This window comes from Alligator mississippiensis, chromosome 1, assembly GCF_030867095.1.
Source record: "Alligator mississippiensis isolate rAllMis1 chromosome 1, rAllMis1, whole genome shotgun sequence".
NCBI lineage: Eukaryota > Metazoa > Chordata > Crocodylia > Alligatoridae > Alligator > Alligator mississippiensis.
Window position 1 is genome coordinate 464788633 of NC_081824.1, and position 16587 is coordinate 464805219.

The window sequence follows — 16587 nt, forward strand, 5'->3', positions numbered from 1 at the left end:
TATTGTTAAAGAAACCTAGTACCTTTTATTTGTCTAAAGCACTAACAGTAGCGTGGCATGGGCATTGTTGTGCACGTTGGTAGTGCCAGGAGGCCTCCATCACAGCTGTGTTCCCTTTGTGCCAGGCACTGCCGGAGTCAGTCCTCAAATACAGAAAAGGTTGTTAGAAAGAGTTAATAGTTCTGTGTCCACTGAGCTCAGAACAAAGAGTATAATGGGCTTACATTGCAACCACAGAGATTTAGGTTAACTACTAGGAAGAATTCATGAACGCCGAGGGTGGTTCAGCCCTGGAACAAATGACCTAGAGAGGCCGTAGAAGCTGTCACTGGAAGGTTTTTCAGTGTGAGGTAGACAGGCATTTGGCTGGAGTGGTTTAGACAGGGATGATCCTGCCTTGAGCAGAGGGTTGGACTAGAGTGACCCCCTGAGATCCTTTCAAGACCTGTTTTTCTGCAACTCTGAGATACACCAGAAGATCGGTTCCTGCTGCTTACAGTCAAAATATGCTGCTCCTAGAGTCTCATTCACCTGAGTTGCCTGAAGCTTTCAAGCCAAACATATGTCTTTCTAGGATTTTGGCAGTCCAGAGGTATTGAGTGTTCTGCTCCCAGCACTGCCACCGCCTTGCTGTGCAGCCTGGTCAAAGCCACTGTATTTTTCAAAGTTGCTTTACAATCAGACATCTTCTGTTTAAAAGCCTGACTGCATGGAGACTAGGTTACCCTCAGCTTCTACAATGGAATAACACAAGCGGCATCCCTCTTCAGGGGCAGGATTTACCCTAGAGAGACCATGCATGCATGCATGAAAAAACAAGCATTAAATACAAATGCTTACAAATCTAGCTGATGTTTAACTATGCCACAGATTGCTTCAGAGTGCAAATTGCAGGACCCAAAGAGCCTGTACCCTGGGGGCATGGGGCCTCTAAGCAGCTCGTTGTTAAGGCCTGTACAGTGCTGCATGTGGCCCATGTTGCTTGTGGTCCAGAGGTCATGTGGCTCCCCGTCCATTCAGAAAATGGACAGTGCTGCCCTAAAATGTTGTGTATGGTGTTGGTTCTGGACAGGTGTAGGCATATCCTGATTTGTGCCTGTTGAAATCCTCCTTGGATTTTACACTTTCTGGATTAGCAACCCTTCCATGTCCTCTCTCTTTCAGGAGAACGGCTATGTGCACATCCATACTCCTGTCATTACATCAAATGACTGCGAAGGTGGTGGGGAGCTCTTCCAAATTGAGGTAAGTTGTGCTTGTAAAATTACTGTAACTGGTAGCTGCTAAAGGAACACACTTGGTCTTATAAATCCTATTTTCCCTGTCCTTCTGAAAGGGATTTTTAATCTACAGCAGTTTATCATGATCCCCACACTAACGACTGAAAGATGAAGCAGCTATTTCATCTTTTTAGTTAATTCTCTGCATTAACCAGCCTTATGTGCATTCATTTCTTTCTTTCTGTCCCCTGTGTATGGAAAAACTTACAAAGGGCACAAGGAGGGGAGGGTGAGCAACCTTAACAAACAGGAAAATGTGGGTGGAAATGCACAAAAGATGGGAAAAGACCTTGGGGACAGGCAGAACACCTGAAACTACTTTCAGCTTCTCCTGTGAATCTTCAAGCTGATCATATCCTCCTCCAAACCACAGAATGACGTCTGACATATGAGCATATTTTGCTGGTCCTTTTTTCTGCTGCCTTTTTCATTTATTTTTTTTTTTTCTTCTTATCCTTCTCTAAGAGCTGCCCGTCCTCTTAGAGTGAGCTGTGCTTTTTCACCTGGGTTGCCAGAAAAGAGCGTAAAGACCTACAAATTGTCACTGTGCTGGCTTTAGGACCTACCAAAACCCTCCGCATCCCCAGTGAAAAACTGCCATGTGAATTTCTTTAGCCAGATTGCAATATTCCTCAAGCTCTCAGTAACCATTCCCTTCCCAATCGTGAACGATCCGATCAGCCCCTGTTACATTTGTCACTACAAAGAGTAGCATCTGCTTCTGCTTATTGGCTGTAGCCTTGCTGGTGAGTCATCCCAAAGCAAAACATTGTCGAGGTAGTCTGCAACTGCTCCTGCATTGTCATTTCTGGGTTCCTCTATCTGCATATCAGAAATCTTCGCCTACTGCTTCTTCATGATGGAAAAACCTGCCCCGCCCTACCGACAGCACCCTCGCGGACCAGTTCAGAACAGCACATGAACCAGCTTTTTTGTTTGCTGTGACAGCAAACTTGACTAGCCAGGCCAAACTGTTCCAGTGAATTGCAGTGTCTCAGCAGAAACAAAAAATCGCTTCTGGCTGTTGCATGCGACTTAAGATGTGATGATAAACACAGTAGACAGCTTACAGTTGTACAGTGTACCAAGTCTTCTGTACAAGCTGTATCCACCCCTGCGCTTGATTGCATTAAGTCCTGCGAGGCTGCCTTGGAGATGGCTTAAGTTGCAGAAGCATTCATGCAGATGTTGGCTGGAGTGGCAAGAGTATGGGATTGCAAGTCTGGGAACTGTCAGGTGAGATGTGGGGCTGAGAGCCATGCACTCTGGGTTTTGTTTTGGGGTGTTGCCTGAGGGTGTTTGCAGAATGAGTTGGTTATGATGCCTACCATGGTGAAGTAAAATGAGATCTGTGATCAAAAGGAGTTGTACAAGTGTGAAATGGGATCCTATTAAATGATGCATATAGCAGGAATGGTGCTTTAATTGCAGAGCTTCATGTATCTGCTAACCATTGGCAAGTGGGAAATTGATCCTGATTTCACTGGTTCTCTAAACCCCTTTCAAGATCTCTGTCCAGATCTTCCTCAACCCTGCATGGAAATGGTTCTGGATACCAGAGATAACATCTCTCCCTCCAGCCATTTCATTGTACAATGAAACTGCTCATCCCAACAAGCAAGGTTTTGGGGGCATATCTTTTATTGTAGTGTTTCATTGGGAAGGATGCTGAAGAAGGGCACTTTGTGTTGAAAAGCTTGTCTAGCATGTCTCCCAACTCTACTGTTGGTCCACCAAAAGATACCACCAGAACCTCTTGCTTCTCGCACGTTTCCTGGACTGTGGCAGCTACAATAACACTCCATCCCTACTCCAGCAATAGCGGGGCAGCTTTCACTTAGACCCTTGAAACAGAAAAGAGGATCTCAGCCTGCCTGCACTCGGAGCTACACACAAGATCTGCCTTTTTACGCAAGCTTTTTCATGGCTGTTAGCTGCCTCAGAGCCACATGCCTACTCTTCTGCCCTGTCACTTGAACTAGTCCTTACTTTGCCTCTTGCTTCCAGGAAGGGGGGGGGGAGAGAGGGGAGTGGAGAATTCATGTCCTTCTTATTTTTGACTGCTGCTCAGATATTATTGAGATAGGCCCCAATAGGAAAAGATGGATGCTGAAGGTTTCCCATCTATCTTCAGAACAGACTCTTTCTTTGAAAGAAAAAGACCCACAAAAATCCTTGGTCTTTTAATTTTTTTTAATGGTTATGTTCTAAGTTAGTGCTGCTCAACCTTTTGATCCTGTGGGCTGGAGGAGTGGGGCAGGGCTGGTCTGCAAGCTGAATCAAGCCCTGTGTGTCAGGATTGGGCCCTGGGGCACCGCTTCCTTGCCCTTCTTCCCCTCTCATGCCAGGTTTGGTCCCCCTGGGCCTGATACCTGGTCCTCTAGCACCTGTGTGCTGAGATTGGGCCCTGGGGTCCAGCGCTGTTCCTGCGTAAATGTGTGTGCTAAAATCCAGTGCACAGGGCTTGGGGCTCCCATGGGCCTAAAAATTTGACAGCGAGAAAGTGGTGCCACTGCCTTCCTACCACCAAATTACTGGACCTATGAGAAGCACTGCAGGGCAGAGGACACAGGGTTACAGCCTGGATTTGGCCTGCAAGCCAGAGATTGAGCATCCCTGTTCTAAAAATGTCTCTGCTATAAATCAACGCACCTGTTGCTTCCTGAAGCTGCTTGTGCCTATAAACCATCTGGTGTCCATCATAGTCTTCAAGTCGTAGGCAATGAAAAATAGGAAAAACATGGATTAGTTTCTCTGCTGTCGCAGTCCTGCCAGTGTCACTCTTCTCCCTGGAGGGGAATGCAGGAAATACTGGAGCTGTGGCTGGATACATGGTGGCAGGACTCTGCTCAAGGCTCCTTCTACCCCTGCTGCTCACCTGCATCTCTCTTCCTCTGACTGGCAGCTTTAATCTTCTGAATAACAAGGCTAGTAGCTGCCCGGCCCTTTGTAGTCCTGAGGGAGGGCAGGGGAGAGAAGAGAGACTTTGGCATGTAATTAGAAGAGAGATGGAAAAATAACATCTTGCTTTTAAAATGAGGGACAGAGCCTTGTGGCCCTTTTGAAGCCATGTGGCCCTTGGTCTGTAGAGCTTTATAATCCAGCAGGCTTTGCATTTGTTTATATGTGTAGTTTCCTCCTGGTCTTTGTTTGGCTTTGTGCAAGCTGATGATGCTGTGTGCAGCACGGGGTGGGCTCTTTCTCATGCTGAGACTGGACATGTGGATCCTTTCCTTTCCCATTGAGCAAACTGTTTAAGAAACCGTTGTAGGATTCTGGTAAGTTTGGGATAATTCATGCCCTGTGTAACTGTGGGTTGGGATAATGAGGGAGCTTACCTGCGCTAGTTAAAACCAACTTTACAGGGATGATGTCAGGCAGCTGCCACCTACAATTCTATATATATTGCAATTTTTTTTCTCTTACTAATGAATAGGCCTAGTTTACTGTAAACCACATCAATGATCTGAGCACTGCTCATGTCAAGAACCTGGTCAGGGATTACATGCTGTTCGCGTATTGCTCCATCAGGAAGTAACTGTTATATCAGGGTCTCCCAGGAAGTTGATGATGTCCTAACTTACCGTGAGAGAAGCTGGATATATTTTAATAACTTTTATTTGAAGAGCTTTGTAGGTGGGAGAGGTGTTGGACAAGGTTGTGGGCACACAGTGCTTCTTCACAGATCTGAAGAAAGATATGTTGTGTCTATAAGCTACTCCAACACCACTGTCATCTAAAAAGTTGGCACACTAAAAGATACTACTAGGTAAATCCTGCCCCTCACATATAGGCAAGATGAACCATGGAATAACAACTCTACAACACTTCTAGTGTAGAAAGGGAAGAATCCTTCAACCAACATAACTGTTAGCATGTACATTAATTGTTCACTGTTCCTTCAGGCCCTCTGCAAATAACTCCTGTTAAAGAAGAACATAATTTGGGGGGGAAATTGGGTTTAAATGCAGCAGTCATCAGTCAGATATTTCTCTTATCATCACTTACTGAGCTGTCACATAGATAGTGCAACTGTGAAGTGATACCAGAGAGCCTGATTCTTTGGATAACACGGGGTGGATCTTTGTGAAGGTGGAGGATGTGTTTGACTCGGCAAAGGGTGGAACAAGGTGTGGCCCACAGCGCTTCTTGGGCTGTCCCATTCTTGATTTCCAAAATCCTGCTTGATTGCAATCTAGCAATCTCTACTAACCTCTCTGTGCCGGCAAATCTAGCTGGTATCAATGAGGGGTTCTCAAAGATGAGGCAAATGCAACAGGGCATATACAGTAGAATAAAGCTCAGAGTCAAGCCTTGAGGTGCAAAGGTTCAGAGCTGGGAATCATGCCACTTTTACTAAAAAAGGCCTAATCATGGTTAGTGTCAAAATACCTCAGAGTGTAATGCATTTCTGCACACTGCTAGATGGGCCACGATGGGGCAGGACAAGGTTCTCCCTCTTGCTAAGTAGTGGGATTACCATAAGCAAACCGGGCATTGTCTGTTGTAGATCCTATACAAGTTTTCCCCTCTGTTCTCTTCTGACGTAGGGGCTGCGAGGGGTAAAACGCAGAATCAATCAGATTAATCTGTCCAAGAGCAATCCAGCAGAATAAGCATAAATACAAGGCGGACACCAAAAGGAGCCACTTAAATTAAGTCATTAGATCCACAACAACCCACAAACAAAATAGATACTACATTTTTCCTGAATACCTTCAACAGCCTTCCTTCTCCCCAGTAAATTGTCCTGTCTCTTGGCAAGGAGCATATCTTATCCAAACAAATAAATACAACTACAAACAAACCCTAATGAAAACAATACAGTCATTCACCCGGCCTATCCCCCAGCCTTCCCTTCTGTCGTGGCTTACTGCCAGCCCTAGCCTTCTAGGACTTATGCACTGTTTGTCTCTCCACAGTCCTATCTAGAGAGTTCCTTCTCCTTTCATAGTCTAGGCCAGACTGCTCAGCTTGTCTCCTGCTTTGGTTTATATAGTTACTAGACCAGGGGCAGGCAATTATTTTGGGCAGAGGGCCGCTTACTGAGTTTTGGCAAGCCATTGAGGGCCACATGACAGGCAGCCCAGGGCAGATTAATATTAATTTTCTACATTTTTAGGGACCCCGCAGGCTGCATAGAATAGCCTGGCAGGCTGCATCCAGCCCCCGGGCTGCATTTTGCCCACCCCTGTACTAGACCCACCCCATCCAGCCAAAAAAGGCCTGGGCTTAAAGGGTCCTCTTTGAAACCCACACTCACACTCTAATCAATAATAGATGTAACCCGGGCAGTACTCCAAGACGTACCCCCTCTCCAATTGAAGGGATCAGAGCAGGTGCATGAGCTCTGTGGGAGGTGTTGTGGATCCATTAAAGGCTGCTAGCCCTGTTGAAATTAATTTATGGAGAGGGAAGTGGCAGAATTATTCTGAGTAGGCCCAGAAGGGAGGCTAAAAATGGGGCTGCTCAGGTCAGTACCAAAGCCTGCTCTATGGTACATAGGCCTACTCTATAGAGCTAATTGAGGGGCCTGGTAGGCTAAGTGAGGGCTACAGGTCCAGTGAGAAGTAACTGAGGATTGAGTGTGGAGCTCTTTAAGGTCTTGTGGATTTGATTTGTGGCATAATGAGGCTCAGGACTGGATGGTAATAGAAAGCTTGGAGCAAGCTGGAGAAACTAATGAGCCTAATAGACTGATTGAATAAGTCCAAAAGCATAGCAGTTGAGACTGGGAGGCCTCTGGGATGCTGGAGTAGAAGAGCAGGCCAGGCAGGACTGACTGCCAGGCATAGTCAGACTGAGAGATGTAACACCAACCCTGCTACATATACTTAACAACGTTAATGTTGTGTGGCACCCCATGGCATGCTTAGAAAGATCTTATGGCATCCCAGGGTGCCTCAACTCACTGCAGATGTATCCCCTTGAGAATCATTGCCCTAGAAGATCAAAAAACATAATTCTTTGTATTGCAGAACCCCATGGTATTCTTAGAGGTCTTCATTAAAATAGCTTCGAAACAAAATGAAGGCATTCAAAACGTTTCAAAAGTTTTGAAACGTTTCAAGTTTCGAAGCAGCCTGGTGGCGGGGGGCAGGGGAGAGCCAGGGCTGTGCTCCGAGCAGCTCCGCCAGCCCCGTGGAGCTCAGCCCGGTGGCGGGAAAGCCAGTGGCAGAGCCGCTTGGAGTGCAGCCCTGGCCACTGGCTCTCCCCCGCCTCCTGCTGCCAGCCTGAGCTCCGTGGGGCTGGTGGAGCCGATTGGAGCGCAGCCCTGGCTCTCTCCCGCCTTGCGCCAGTCCCAGGCAGCAGCAGCAGCCTCTTCTCATCCTGAGCGCAGATCCAGGGGCCTACACCCCCTGGGAGGAGTCCAGCACAGCCCTCCTGGGGGTGTGGGTCCCCAGATCTGCATGAGGGATGACAGGAGGCTGCCACTGCCAGCAAATGCCACGAGTCTTGCTTGTCAGGAACTTGGGGTGCAGTTTTCCAGAAACCCCTGCACCTATCTCCTTGAAACTGGGCAGGCTTCGTGCCCTCAGAAGGGGCTACCATCCCTGCAATTTTCATCTGAATCGGGCAAGAAGTGACAAAGTTATGGGCATTTTCATGATTCCCCATTATAGCCTATGGACGAAACATTGAAACAGTTTCAACGAAACAAAACAAAACCGCGCTTTTGAAACAACGACAGAAACGGTGAAACAGAAGTCGAAACAAAATGGTGCTGTTTCGTGCAGCCCTGCCCTTTGATGCTGACTTCTATCATATGCTTGAAGCTAAGATGCTGGTTAGCAAAGACTTTTTCCCCTTTTGGTGTCCAGGCAATAGGGAGAACTTGAAAGGAAACAAGTGGTTACCCCTGAAATTTTGGATTTGGAAGAGGAGTAAAGGTCCATCTGCTGGCTACAGAAGCAGCGGGAGATTGGCATTTCAGGTGTGGGTTTTAGGCTGGGAATATAACAGTCCTCACACAGTGTTGTCATCTTCCTATTCCTGGTTTAGCCTTTCCTAGCAATTGCATATATCCTCGCCCCTCCATCCCTATGCTACTGAGTAAAGGACTTTAGGCAGCAGCACTTAGCAGAATCCCCTAGCAGCCAAATGCAGCCTGACACCTCTTTGCTCTTGGAAGCCATGTCCCTTTAAGACCTATCAAGCTCTTGTTTGGCATCTTGTGTCCTTTCCCCACCCCCTTCCTCCAATCTATTCCTGTTGCATCTCCTTCCCCACCACCTTCCTTAATTGTAGTTCAGTTTGGGGTGGAAAACAAAAAGAAAGGGAAAATGAGGTGAAATCTCTCTAAATAAACCAGCTCTCAGACTCTGGAGGCGTGGAGGCAACTGTATCCTGTGTGAACTTTCTGGCTGGCTTTCCCGTCTTTCCCCAAACACTGCGTTCAGCGCTGTGCAGCCAGCAGGGGTGTGGATTTGCAGTGTGCCAGCTACAGCACAAACCACCTGGGTGGACACATTTAGTGCGTGCAAAGTGCAAGCAGAGTGAGCTGCCTTGCACAGGGGCACTCTTACTGTACACTAGGAGTAGCCCAATGCAGGGGGCTTCGTGCAGAGTAGCTGGAGTAAATTCACACCTAAGCTTACCTAGCAATAACCCACCCATGTGGATAAGCCCGTTTTCTCTGCTCATTTTCGTCTCGCATCCTGATGCCAAACTCTGCACCAGGTTCTCTTTATTCATCCTAAGGTAGTAGTGCACAGACTTTTTGGCTGGCAGGCAAGACGGGCAGTGACCAGTTGGTCTGCTGGCCGGATGTGGCGGGTGGTCCCGATCTGTCACTGAGGATGGTCATAGTGGAGCCCCATCCAGCCATGTGGAGGGTGGGGGGGGCAGCCAAGTGGGGAGGGGGTATGGCCTGGTCCTGATACAGCTGGGGAGGCAAGGGTTGGGGGGGGGAAGAGGGTGTGGCCCAGCCCGGATTCAGCTGCAGAGGGGGCATGGCCCAGTCCTGATCCGGGGGGGGTGGGGAGTGGGGGCATGGTGTGGCCCCAACCCCTCTTGTGGGGTTTGGAGTTTGAGTATTTGGCAGATGAAGAGGGTGGCAGTATTAATTACCACCTGTCCCCCACTGCCAAATTTCCCAACCTGTGGAGAGCCCAACAGGCTGGATACCGTGGTCCCACCATGAGCCGCATTTGGCCTGCCAGCTGGAAGTGGCACATCCCTGTCCTAAAGGATCTGGGGAGCAAGGAGGGAAGATTTGGGTCCATTAAGGAAATGGGTAACTTAAGCATGGTGCACAGGGCTCCTGCAGTTCTGGTTGGGTTTACATGCTGTGCCCATCACCCTGGTGTCCAAGGGCTCGTTTGGAGAGAGAGTTGAACAAAAGCATTTATTTGCTTGGCAGTGTTATTCTTTATGTTCTTGAATATAATGATCCAGGTTTCTTGGGAGGAACTATTAAGGGCCCTGATTCTGCATCATCCATCTGTTGGAATAACAAATGCAGTGGAGCAAAAGGGTGGGTCCTCAATGATAGGTCTCTTGATTTGCTTCAGCTGAGTTTCTCACCCAGAAACCAGGCCTAGGTGAAGGTGAACTGTCCTTTGCTTGAAGTAGGGAGATGCAGACTTCACCACTCTTTAAACATGAACAGCAGGGCTTCAGGAAGAACACTCCAAGCTAATGAGAGAAATGGAGACTTGAATAGCAAACGCTCTCGACACATGAATGAGCATAACTTTAGCAACTTCCCTGGGGGGCAGCAGTTCCTTCCATGGTGCAGGTTGAGAAATAACACTGCGACTGGTCCCGTGGCATCATTAGGTAGAGCTAGGGGACTCGCACACAGCCAGGCATATAAAGTTAGGCACCTAAATTTATCTTTAGCACCAAGGTAACTGTTCTGAATTTCTTCCCTCCAAACCCTGCTCCCAAATAGTATCTTTCCAGAGCATTGGGGGGGGGGGGGGGGGGTGCGCTCTGATTGTGCTGGTGCTCTGATTGTCCCAGTCCTCTGAAAAACAGTCCATTGATTTAGGGGTTTGGGTTGTAGCTGTGTTGGTCTAAGGACATAGGCAGACAAGGTTCCTTGGGTGAATTCGATATCTTTTATTAGACCAACCCAGATGGTTGGAGAATAGTTATTAAGCAAGCTTTCGGGTTCAAAAACCCTTCATCAGGCTAAGGAGGTTTCAGCAGTTGGTGCGTGCTCTTCCTGGATGGGGTGAAAAGTAAAGAAGCCCGGGGCTGGGCTGGGGAGTCAGTTGCCAGACAGATTATAATGCATCAAAAATCCAATATCTATGTTTAGTCCCTGATCTCTAGTATCCAGGAGGTTGATGAAATGGAGCTCAGGCTCGTCTCTGGGAAGTGTTGTGTAAGTTTCCCTTGAGGATCAGGACTGAGAGATTGGAGAGAGACTGGCCCTCCTGTGAGAAATGTGCCCCCACCGGTAATTGGGTATTTCTGTCTTTGATGGATTTCCGGTGTGCGTTCATTCTGGTGCGCAGGTGTTGTTTGGTCTCCTACATATTTTCCATCAGGGCATTTGGTGCATTGGATGAGGTATATTACATTTCTGGAGGTGCAGCTGTAAGACCCAGGGATGCTGATGGCTCGGTTGTGGGGTGTAGTAATAGTGGGGGTGGTGGAGATGTGGGGGCAGGTTTTGCATTTCTTGTCATGGCATGGTCTGGATCCTTTTGGTGTGTTCTGGGCTTGAGGAAGCTTGCTTCTGGTGATGAGGTTGGCGAGGGTCGGTGCTTGATTGAAGGCTAGGATGGGTGGCTCTGGGAAGATCTTTTTAAGAATAGGGTCTCTTTCTAATACGGGTTGCAATTTTTTGAGGATTTTCCATACGGGTTCAAGGGATGGGTGGTAGGTCATAACCAGCGGTGTGCGATTTGTGGGGGGTTTTCTTCTGTACTGCAGCAGTTTTTCTCGTGGTATCCAGGTGGCTCTTTCAAACGTGCAATGTATCTCTCTGGACAAGTGTCCTTGCTGGGTGAAAGCCTTTTTAAGATTGGTGAGGTGGTGATCCTGGGTGTTCTCTTCAGTACAGATGCGGTGGTATCTGAGGGCTTGGCTGTATATCACAGCTTTTTTGGTGTGTTTAGGGTGATTGCTGGTTCTGTGCAGATATGTGTGTTGGTCTGTGGGTTTCTTGTATACTGTGGTCTGTATTTTACCCTTCTGGATACTGATCTTTGTGCCTAAAAAGGAGATGTTGGTGCTGGAGTATTCTAAAGAAAGTCGGATGGAGGGATGGTGATTGTTGAATTTCTGGTGGAACTCAATCAGAGATTGCAGGTTCTCAGTCCAAATGATGAAGATGTCATCGATACATCTTAAGTATAGCAAGGGTTTGCGGGTGCAGTTCTTGAGGAAGTCTTCTTCCAGGTGGCTCATAAAAAGGTTGGCATACTGTGGGGCCATTTTAGTGCCCATAGCTGTTCCCATCATCTGGAGGAAGTGTTGATTATTAAAAGTGAAATTGTTGTGTGTGAGGATGAAGTGTATAAGCTCAGTAATATCTTTGGGTCTGTATTCTGGGTTGTATTCTGGGTCCATTGATTTAAGCACCTAAGTGGAGTTAGATGACTCCTGGCTCTTTCCTCTAGACAATGATGTCACTACTGATACCAGATTCTGTTCTTCTCATCTTCATCTGTCAAGGTCTGAGTTAGAGCTTCTCCTACATCTGAATTCAGGTGTCAGTAGGTACAGCAGTCATCCCTGGGGGAAAAAGCATAGGAGCAGTAGTAGTGTTGCAGTGCACCATTTGGTACTGTTTCATCCAGAAGGCATAGAAGGCCATGTTCCCCTGCAGGAGAAATCTGAGGTGTAGCAAAATGTCCCCCCACAAAGTGGAAATTAGCTGCTGCCATTACCTTTTAGAAAGCCCTTTAGGATCAAAAATAGTCCCAAGCAACTGGGACATTCATGTCTTGCCCAAAAGGACCAGGGGAGGCATACTGCATTTTGGAAAGGAACATGCTTTGGTAACTTATAAGGAAGCTAATCTCCTCTCGGGGATCAAGTCCAGGCTTCACTATTGCAAATAATTAGGACATATAACATCTGTGCATTTTTTTTTCATTAAAAAAAATGAAGAAATCTAGTGATGGGGCATAATTAAAATAAAGGAAGGAGGTAAAGGAGAGGTTCTTTACTGGAGGTACTAATAGGAAACCGTTGTGGGTTTGTTTGGTGGGTTGTTTGTTTGGTTTTTTGTTTGTTTTTTTTTGGGGGGGGGGGGTTAGCATGGATAGGGACATAATCGACTAGAAACTGAAGGGGAAGCCTGATCTCTCCCCAGAAAACAAATTTAGGATAGAATCATAGAAAAACTGTGCTGGCAGGGCCCTGATGATGTTGCCCTGCCTCTGTTCAAGGCAGGCTCCATCCCTGTCATATGTCTTTCTACCCTGCTCTTAAAACTTTCAGGATGGAGACTCCACAGTCTGGGTAACCTGTTCCAGAGTTGAATCACCCTCATAGCAAGAAAAATGACCCTAATATCCACATTAAATTTCCCTTGTAATTTAGGATTGTTGTTATTTGTCCTGTCCCCTGTGGACACAGAGGCTAGTCTATTGTAATCCTCTTAATCGCTCCCCTTCATGTATTTGAAGACTATTGGCAAATACAGTAATTTATATCTATTGCATGACATAAAGGAAACAATATGTTTAAAATACAAGCTAATTTTAAAAAGGATGCATTTAGTCATGGGTACAAAGCTATTCATTAAAGCAATATCCACCTGCTTTTATTTTATTTTTAATTTCATGCCTAAATAAAAAATTATCTATGGTCCTGTCTTAAAAGGCTTTCTTCTTCTTGCTTTTGCAGCATCAAACCACCAAACGAGCTTAAATCTTTCAGAGTGATTTTTGTGTTACAAAATGTCCACTGACCTGAAAAGATGTGCAAAAACTGGAATGAAAGGGCAATTGTTTCTCAGTCCCTGTGTAATGTTTGATCTGTGAGGTTTCCAGTTTCATATTGTTGCCTTTTGTTTTTTTCCCAAAGCTAGAATAACAATGAAGACTTAACAAAATATTCCATTCCCCGTTTTTTTTTCCCCTCAGGTTTTTGTAGATCTTTTGTGTAATGGAAACAAATATTTCTGTCTGTGAAAGGAAAATAACACTAATTTTAAAAGCCTTTATTAAACTTGAGATACCTACCATGGATGGAAAACACTCCCTGGTGTTTCAAGAACAATGATATGTGAAGCCAAAAATACTCTAATAGAAGAAATTCTTAGATTTTTTTCCCCTCTTTTATCTTTCTGTGGAAGAATGAACTCGTGAGAGTGGCTGAGATAATTGGCTTTGTTCCTCTGTCTACCTTTTGGTGGCACTAAGGTTTTCAATGCGGTCTTTTAAATTTGCATGCCTCCGTCCGCTGCTTAAAAATCGAGGACCATTTTTCCTCCCTTCTCACCCCCTTCCCCAGCCCCAAAGTGGTTCTGAGAAGCCACAGCTTGAAGTAGTTGTATATGCTCATTTTCAAAACCCCAATTTAGACAAGCTGAGTGTTCAGTATTAGAGGTTGTTACTGAAACCTAGGCTGACTCCGCTTTATGAGAGAGCATCTTCCTTCATAAAAATAGAACTAGTGCTTTATCCTCCCTATGCTTTCTCCCCGGTCTTGGTCCAGCTGGCTGTTGGCTCTCCTGCTATAGCCCAGCTGTTTGATCCTCTCCAAACATAAGTTGTACGCTTGTGTGCTGACTCCTGCAAATTGCACAACCATTTACATAGACTCAGGGCAAACTTCTGAGGCTCTGTTTCACTTCTAGGCCTGTAGGCTTGTGTAGCTGGACTGAGAAGAGTCATCTGCATCTGCAAGGGCCCTGTATTAGCATCATCACTTCCATTTAAACATGCAGTTCCTTATTACTGCTTGATTTCTGGACGTGCTTGTAGACACCAACAAAATCAAGGTCATGCCACGCTATATGTATAGAAGGAGATGGTCCCTGCCTTTGGGGAGCTTAACATTTTACAAGAGAAATGGTGGGAGAAAGGAAGTCTTGTCCCTTATCCATTTTTACAGAGCCAGCACTAAAGTATATAGGGACCAACTTGCATAAAAATCACTATGACAGTCTCTTGCAGAGCCATGGAGCTGGGCCCACATCTCCAGAGCACCAGCCCAGTGCCTTGTCCACAAGACCATTCCTTCCTCACTTCTTCCCACCACACTCAGTGGTTTTTCCTTTATGTCTCTCTGTAACAAGTGGGCATCCTGGGGCCGGTCTGAACATAGGCCTGCCCACTTGCCTCCAGGCAAACCCCCCCTGACTACCTCGCCTGCCATGCCTTGATATTAAATGATTATATGATTTCCTTAGGTGAACAAGTAAGAGTGTGGGGCCATTGCTTAACAGCTCGGGACAGCTGGTTACTGACACTCAGGAAAAAACTGAACTCCTGAATGACTACTTTGCCTCTGTATTTCACTAGGCTAAGGGGAAAATCATGCCAGATAGGGTACAGAATGAGCAGGGCAGGAATGACTGCCTTCCTACTGTTGCCGTAGAACTGGTGTGTGATCAGTTAAAGAAATTAGACATATATAAGTCAGCAGGACCGGATGAACTCCATTTGAGAGTGCTAAAGGATCTGGCTGAAGTCATTGCAGAACCCCTGGCAAAGCTGCTCCAAAACTCCTGGCACTCTGGAGAGGTCCCTAAAGACTGAAAGACGGCCAATGTTGTACCCATCTTCAAGAAGGAGAAGAGGGAGGACCCAAATAACTATAGACCAATTAGTCTAACTTCTATCCCAGGGAAAATCCTGGAAAAGTTCATTAAGGAGTCTACAGGTGATAGGCTTGCAGAAGGTAGGATTCGGAACAACAGCCAGCATGCCTTCATCATGGGCAGGTCTTGTCTTGCCAACCTCATCTCCTTTTACTATCAGGTAACTCACCACCTGGATAAGAAAGAGGAGGTTGACATTGTATATCTTGACTTCCAAAAAGCCTTTAGTCTGGTATCCCATGATGTTCTCGTGAGAGAATTAGAGGATTGGGGGGGCTTAACTATCAGACAGTTAGGTGGGTATGAAGCTGGCTGCAGGGTAGGACCAGGGTGTCCTAATGAACAGATCTGTGTCATGCTGGCGAGAAGTGGCCAGTGCTGTTCCATAGAGGTCAGTGTTTGGTCCAGTGCTTTTCAACATCTTTATCAATGATTTGGATGCGGGGGTGAAGAGCTCACTGGCCAAGTTCACAGACAACACCAAGTTATGGGGAAGCATGGTCATGCTTGACAATAGGCTACAGATACAACCAGACCTAGATAGGCTAGCAGGTTGGGAGAGTCAAAACCAGATGAAGTTCAACATTGAAAAATAAACAGTGCTTCACCTTGGGACGAACAACCCCCTACACACCTACAGGCTTGGTGGCACCAAACTGCTAAGCACCATGAGTGAAAGGGACCTGGGGGTAATAATAGACCACAGTATGAATATGAGCAGGGCAAATAACTCTGGCATGCATCAATCGATACATCTCCAGCAAAACCAAGGAAGTCATTCCTCTGCTCTGCTCTGCATTGGCGAGACCACAGCTGGAGTTCTGTGTCCAGTTCTGGGTGCTGCACTTTAACAAGGACGTGGTAAAACTTGAGAGAGTCCAGAGAAGGGCCACCCATATGATTAGAGACTTGCACAGCAAGCCATATGAGGAAATACTGAGAGACCTGGTACTCTTCAGCCTGAAAAAGAGAAGGCATTAGGTTGAGAGAGGACCTGGTAGCAGCTTACCACTACATCAGGGAGTACATCAAGGGCTCGGTGAACAACTGTTCACCAGGGCACCCTTGGGGAAAACTAGAAGTAATGGTCACAAACTCCTGGAAGACCATTTCAGGCTCAACATTAGGAAAAACTTTACAGTCAGGGGGTCCAGACTGTGGAATAAGCTCCTTCCAGAGGTGGTGCAGTCACCTACCCTGGAAATCTTTAAGAGGAGACTGGACAGATATCTTGCTGGGGTCACCTGACCCCCAGTTGCCTTTCCTGCTTGGTGCAGGGGGCTGCACCTGATGATCTTCTGAGGTCCCTTCTGGCCTTACAATCTATGAATCTGTCACTAAGGCAGGAGGCTGCCCATTTACTTGCCCTGGTGACAAGGGCATTACACATGGCTCCAAGCATCCCTTACCATGTCCCATGCCTCACAGATGTTTATCCAGTGGCTCAGGCTGGGATCCAAGCTCCACAGTTTCACATGGGACTCTCACTCCCCACCGGAGCTTGTGGTCCCAGTGCCCTGACACTGGGTTCTTTTCATTCAAACTCCAGCCTCCAAGTCCACACTCTGGGATCAG

General features: G+C 46.7%; 1 protein-coding gene across 3 annotated transcripts in view; it reads left to right on the forward strand.

Moving 5' to 3' along the window:
* NARS2 (asparaginyl-tRNA synthetase 2, mitochondrial) overlaps positions 1–16587 on the forward strand; it is a 78865-nt gene that overhangs the window by 14198 nt on the left and 48080 nt on the right. For all 3 annotated transcript variants that reach the window (XM_014606601.3, XM_019493597.2, XM_019493596.2), the window contains one exon: positions 1165–1245. In XM_014606601.3, coding sequence (XP_014462087.2) covers positions 1165–1245 — 81 coding nt within the window. The remainder of the gene's footprint in view (positions 1–1164; positions 1246–16587) is intronic.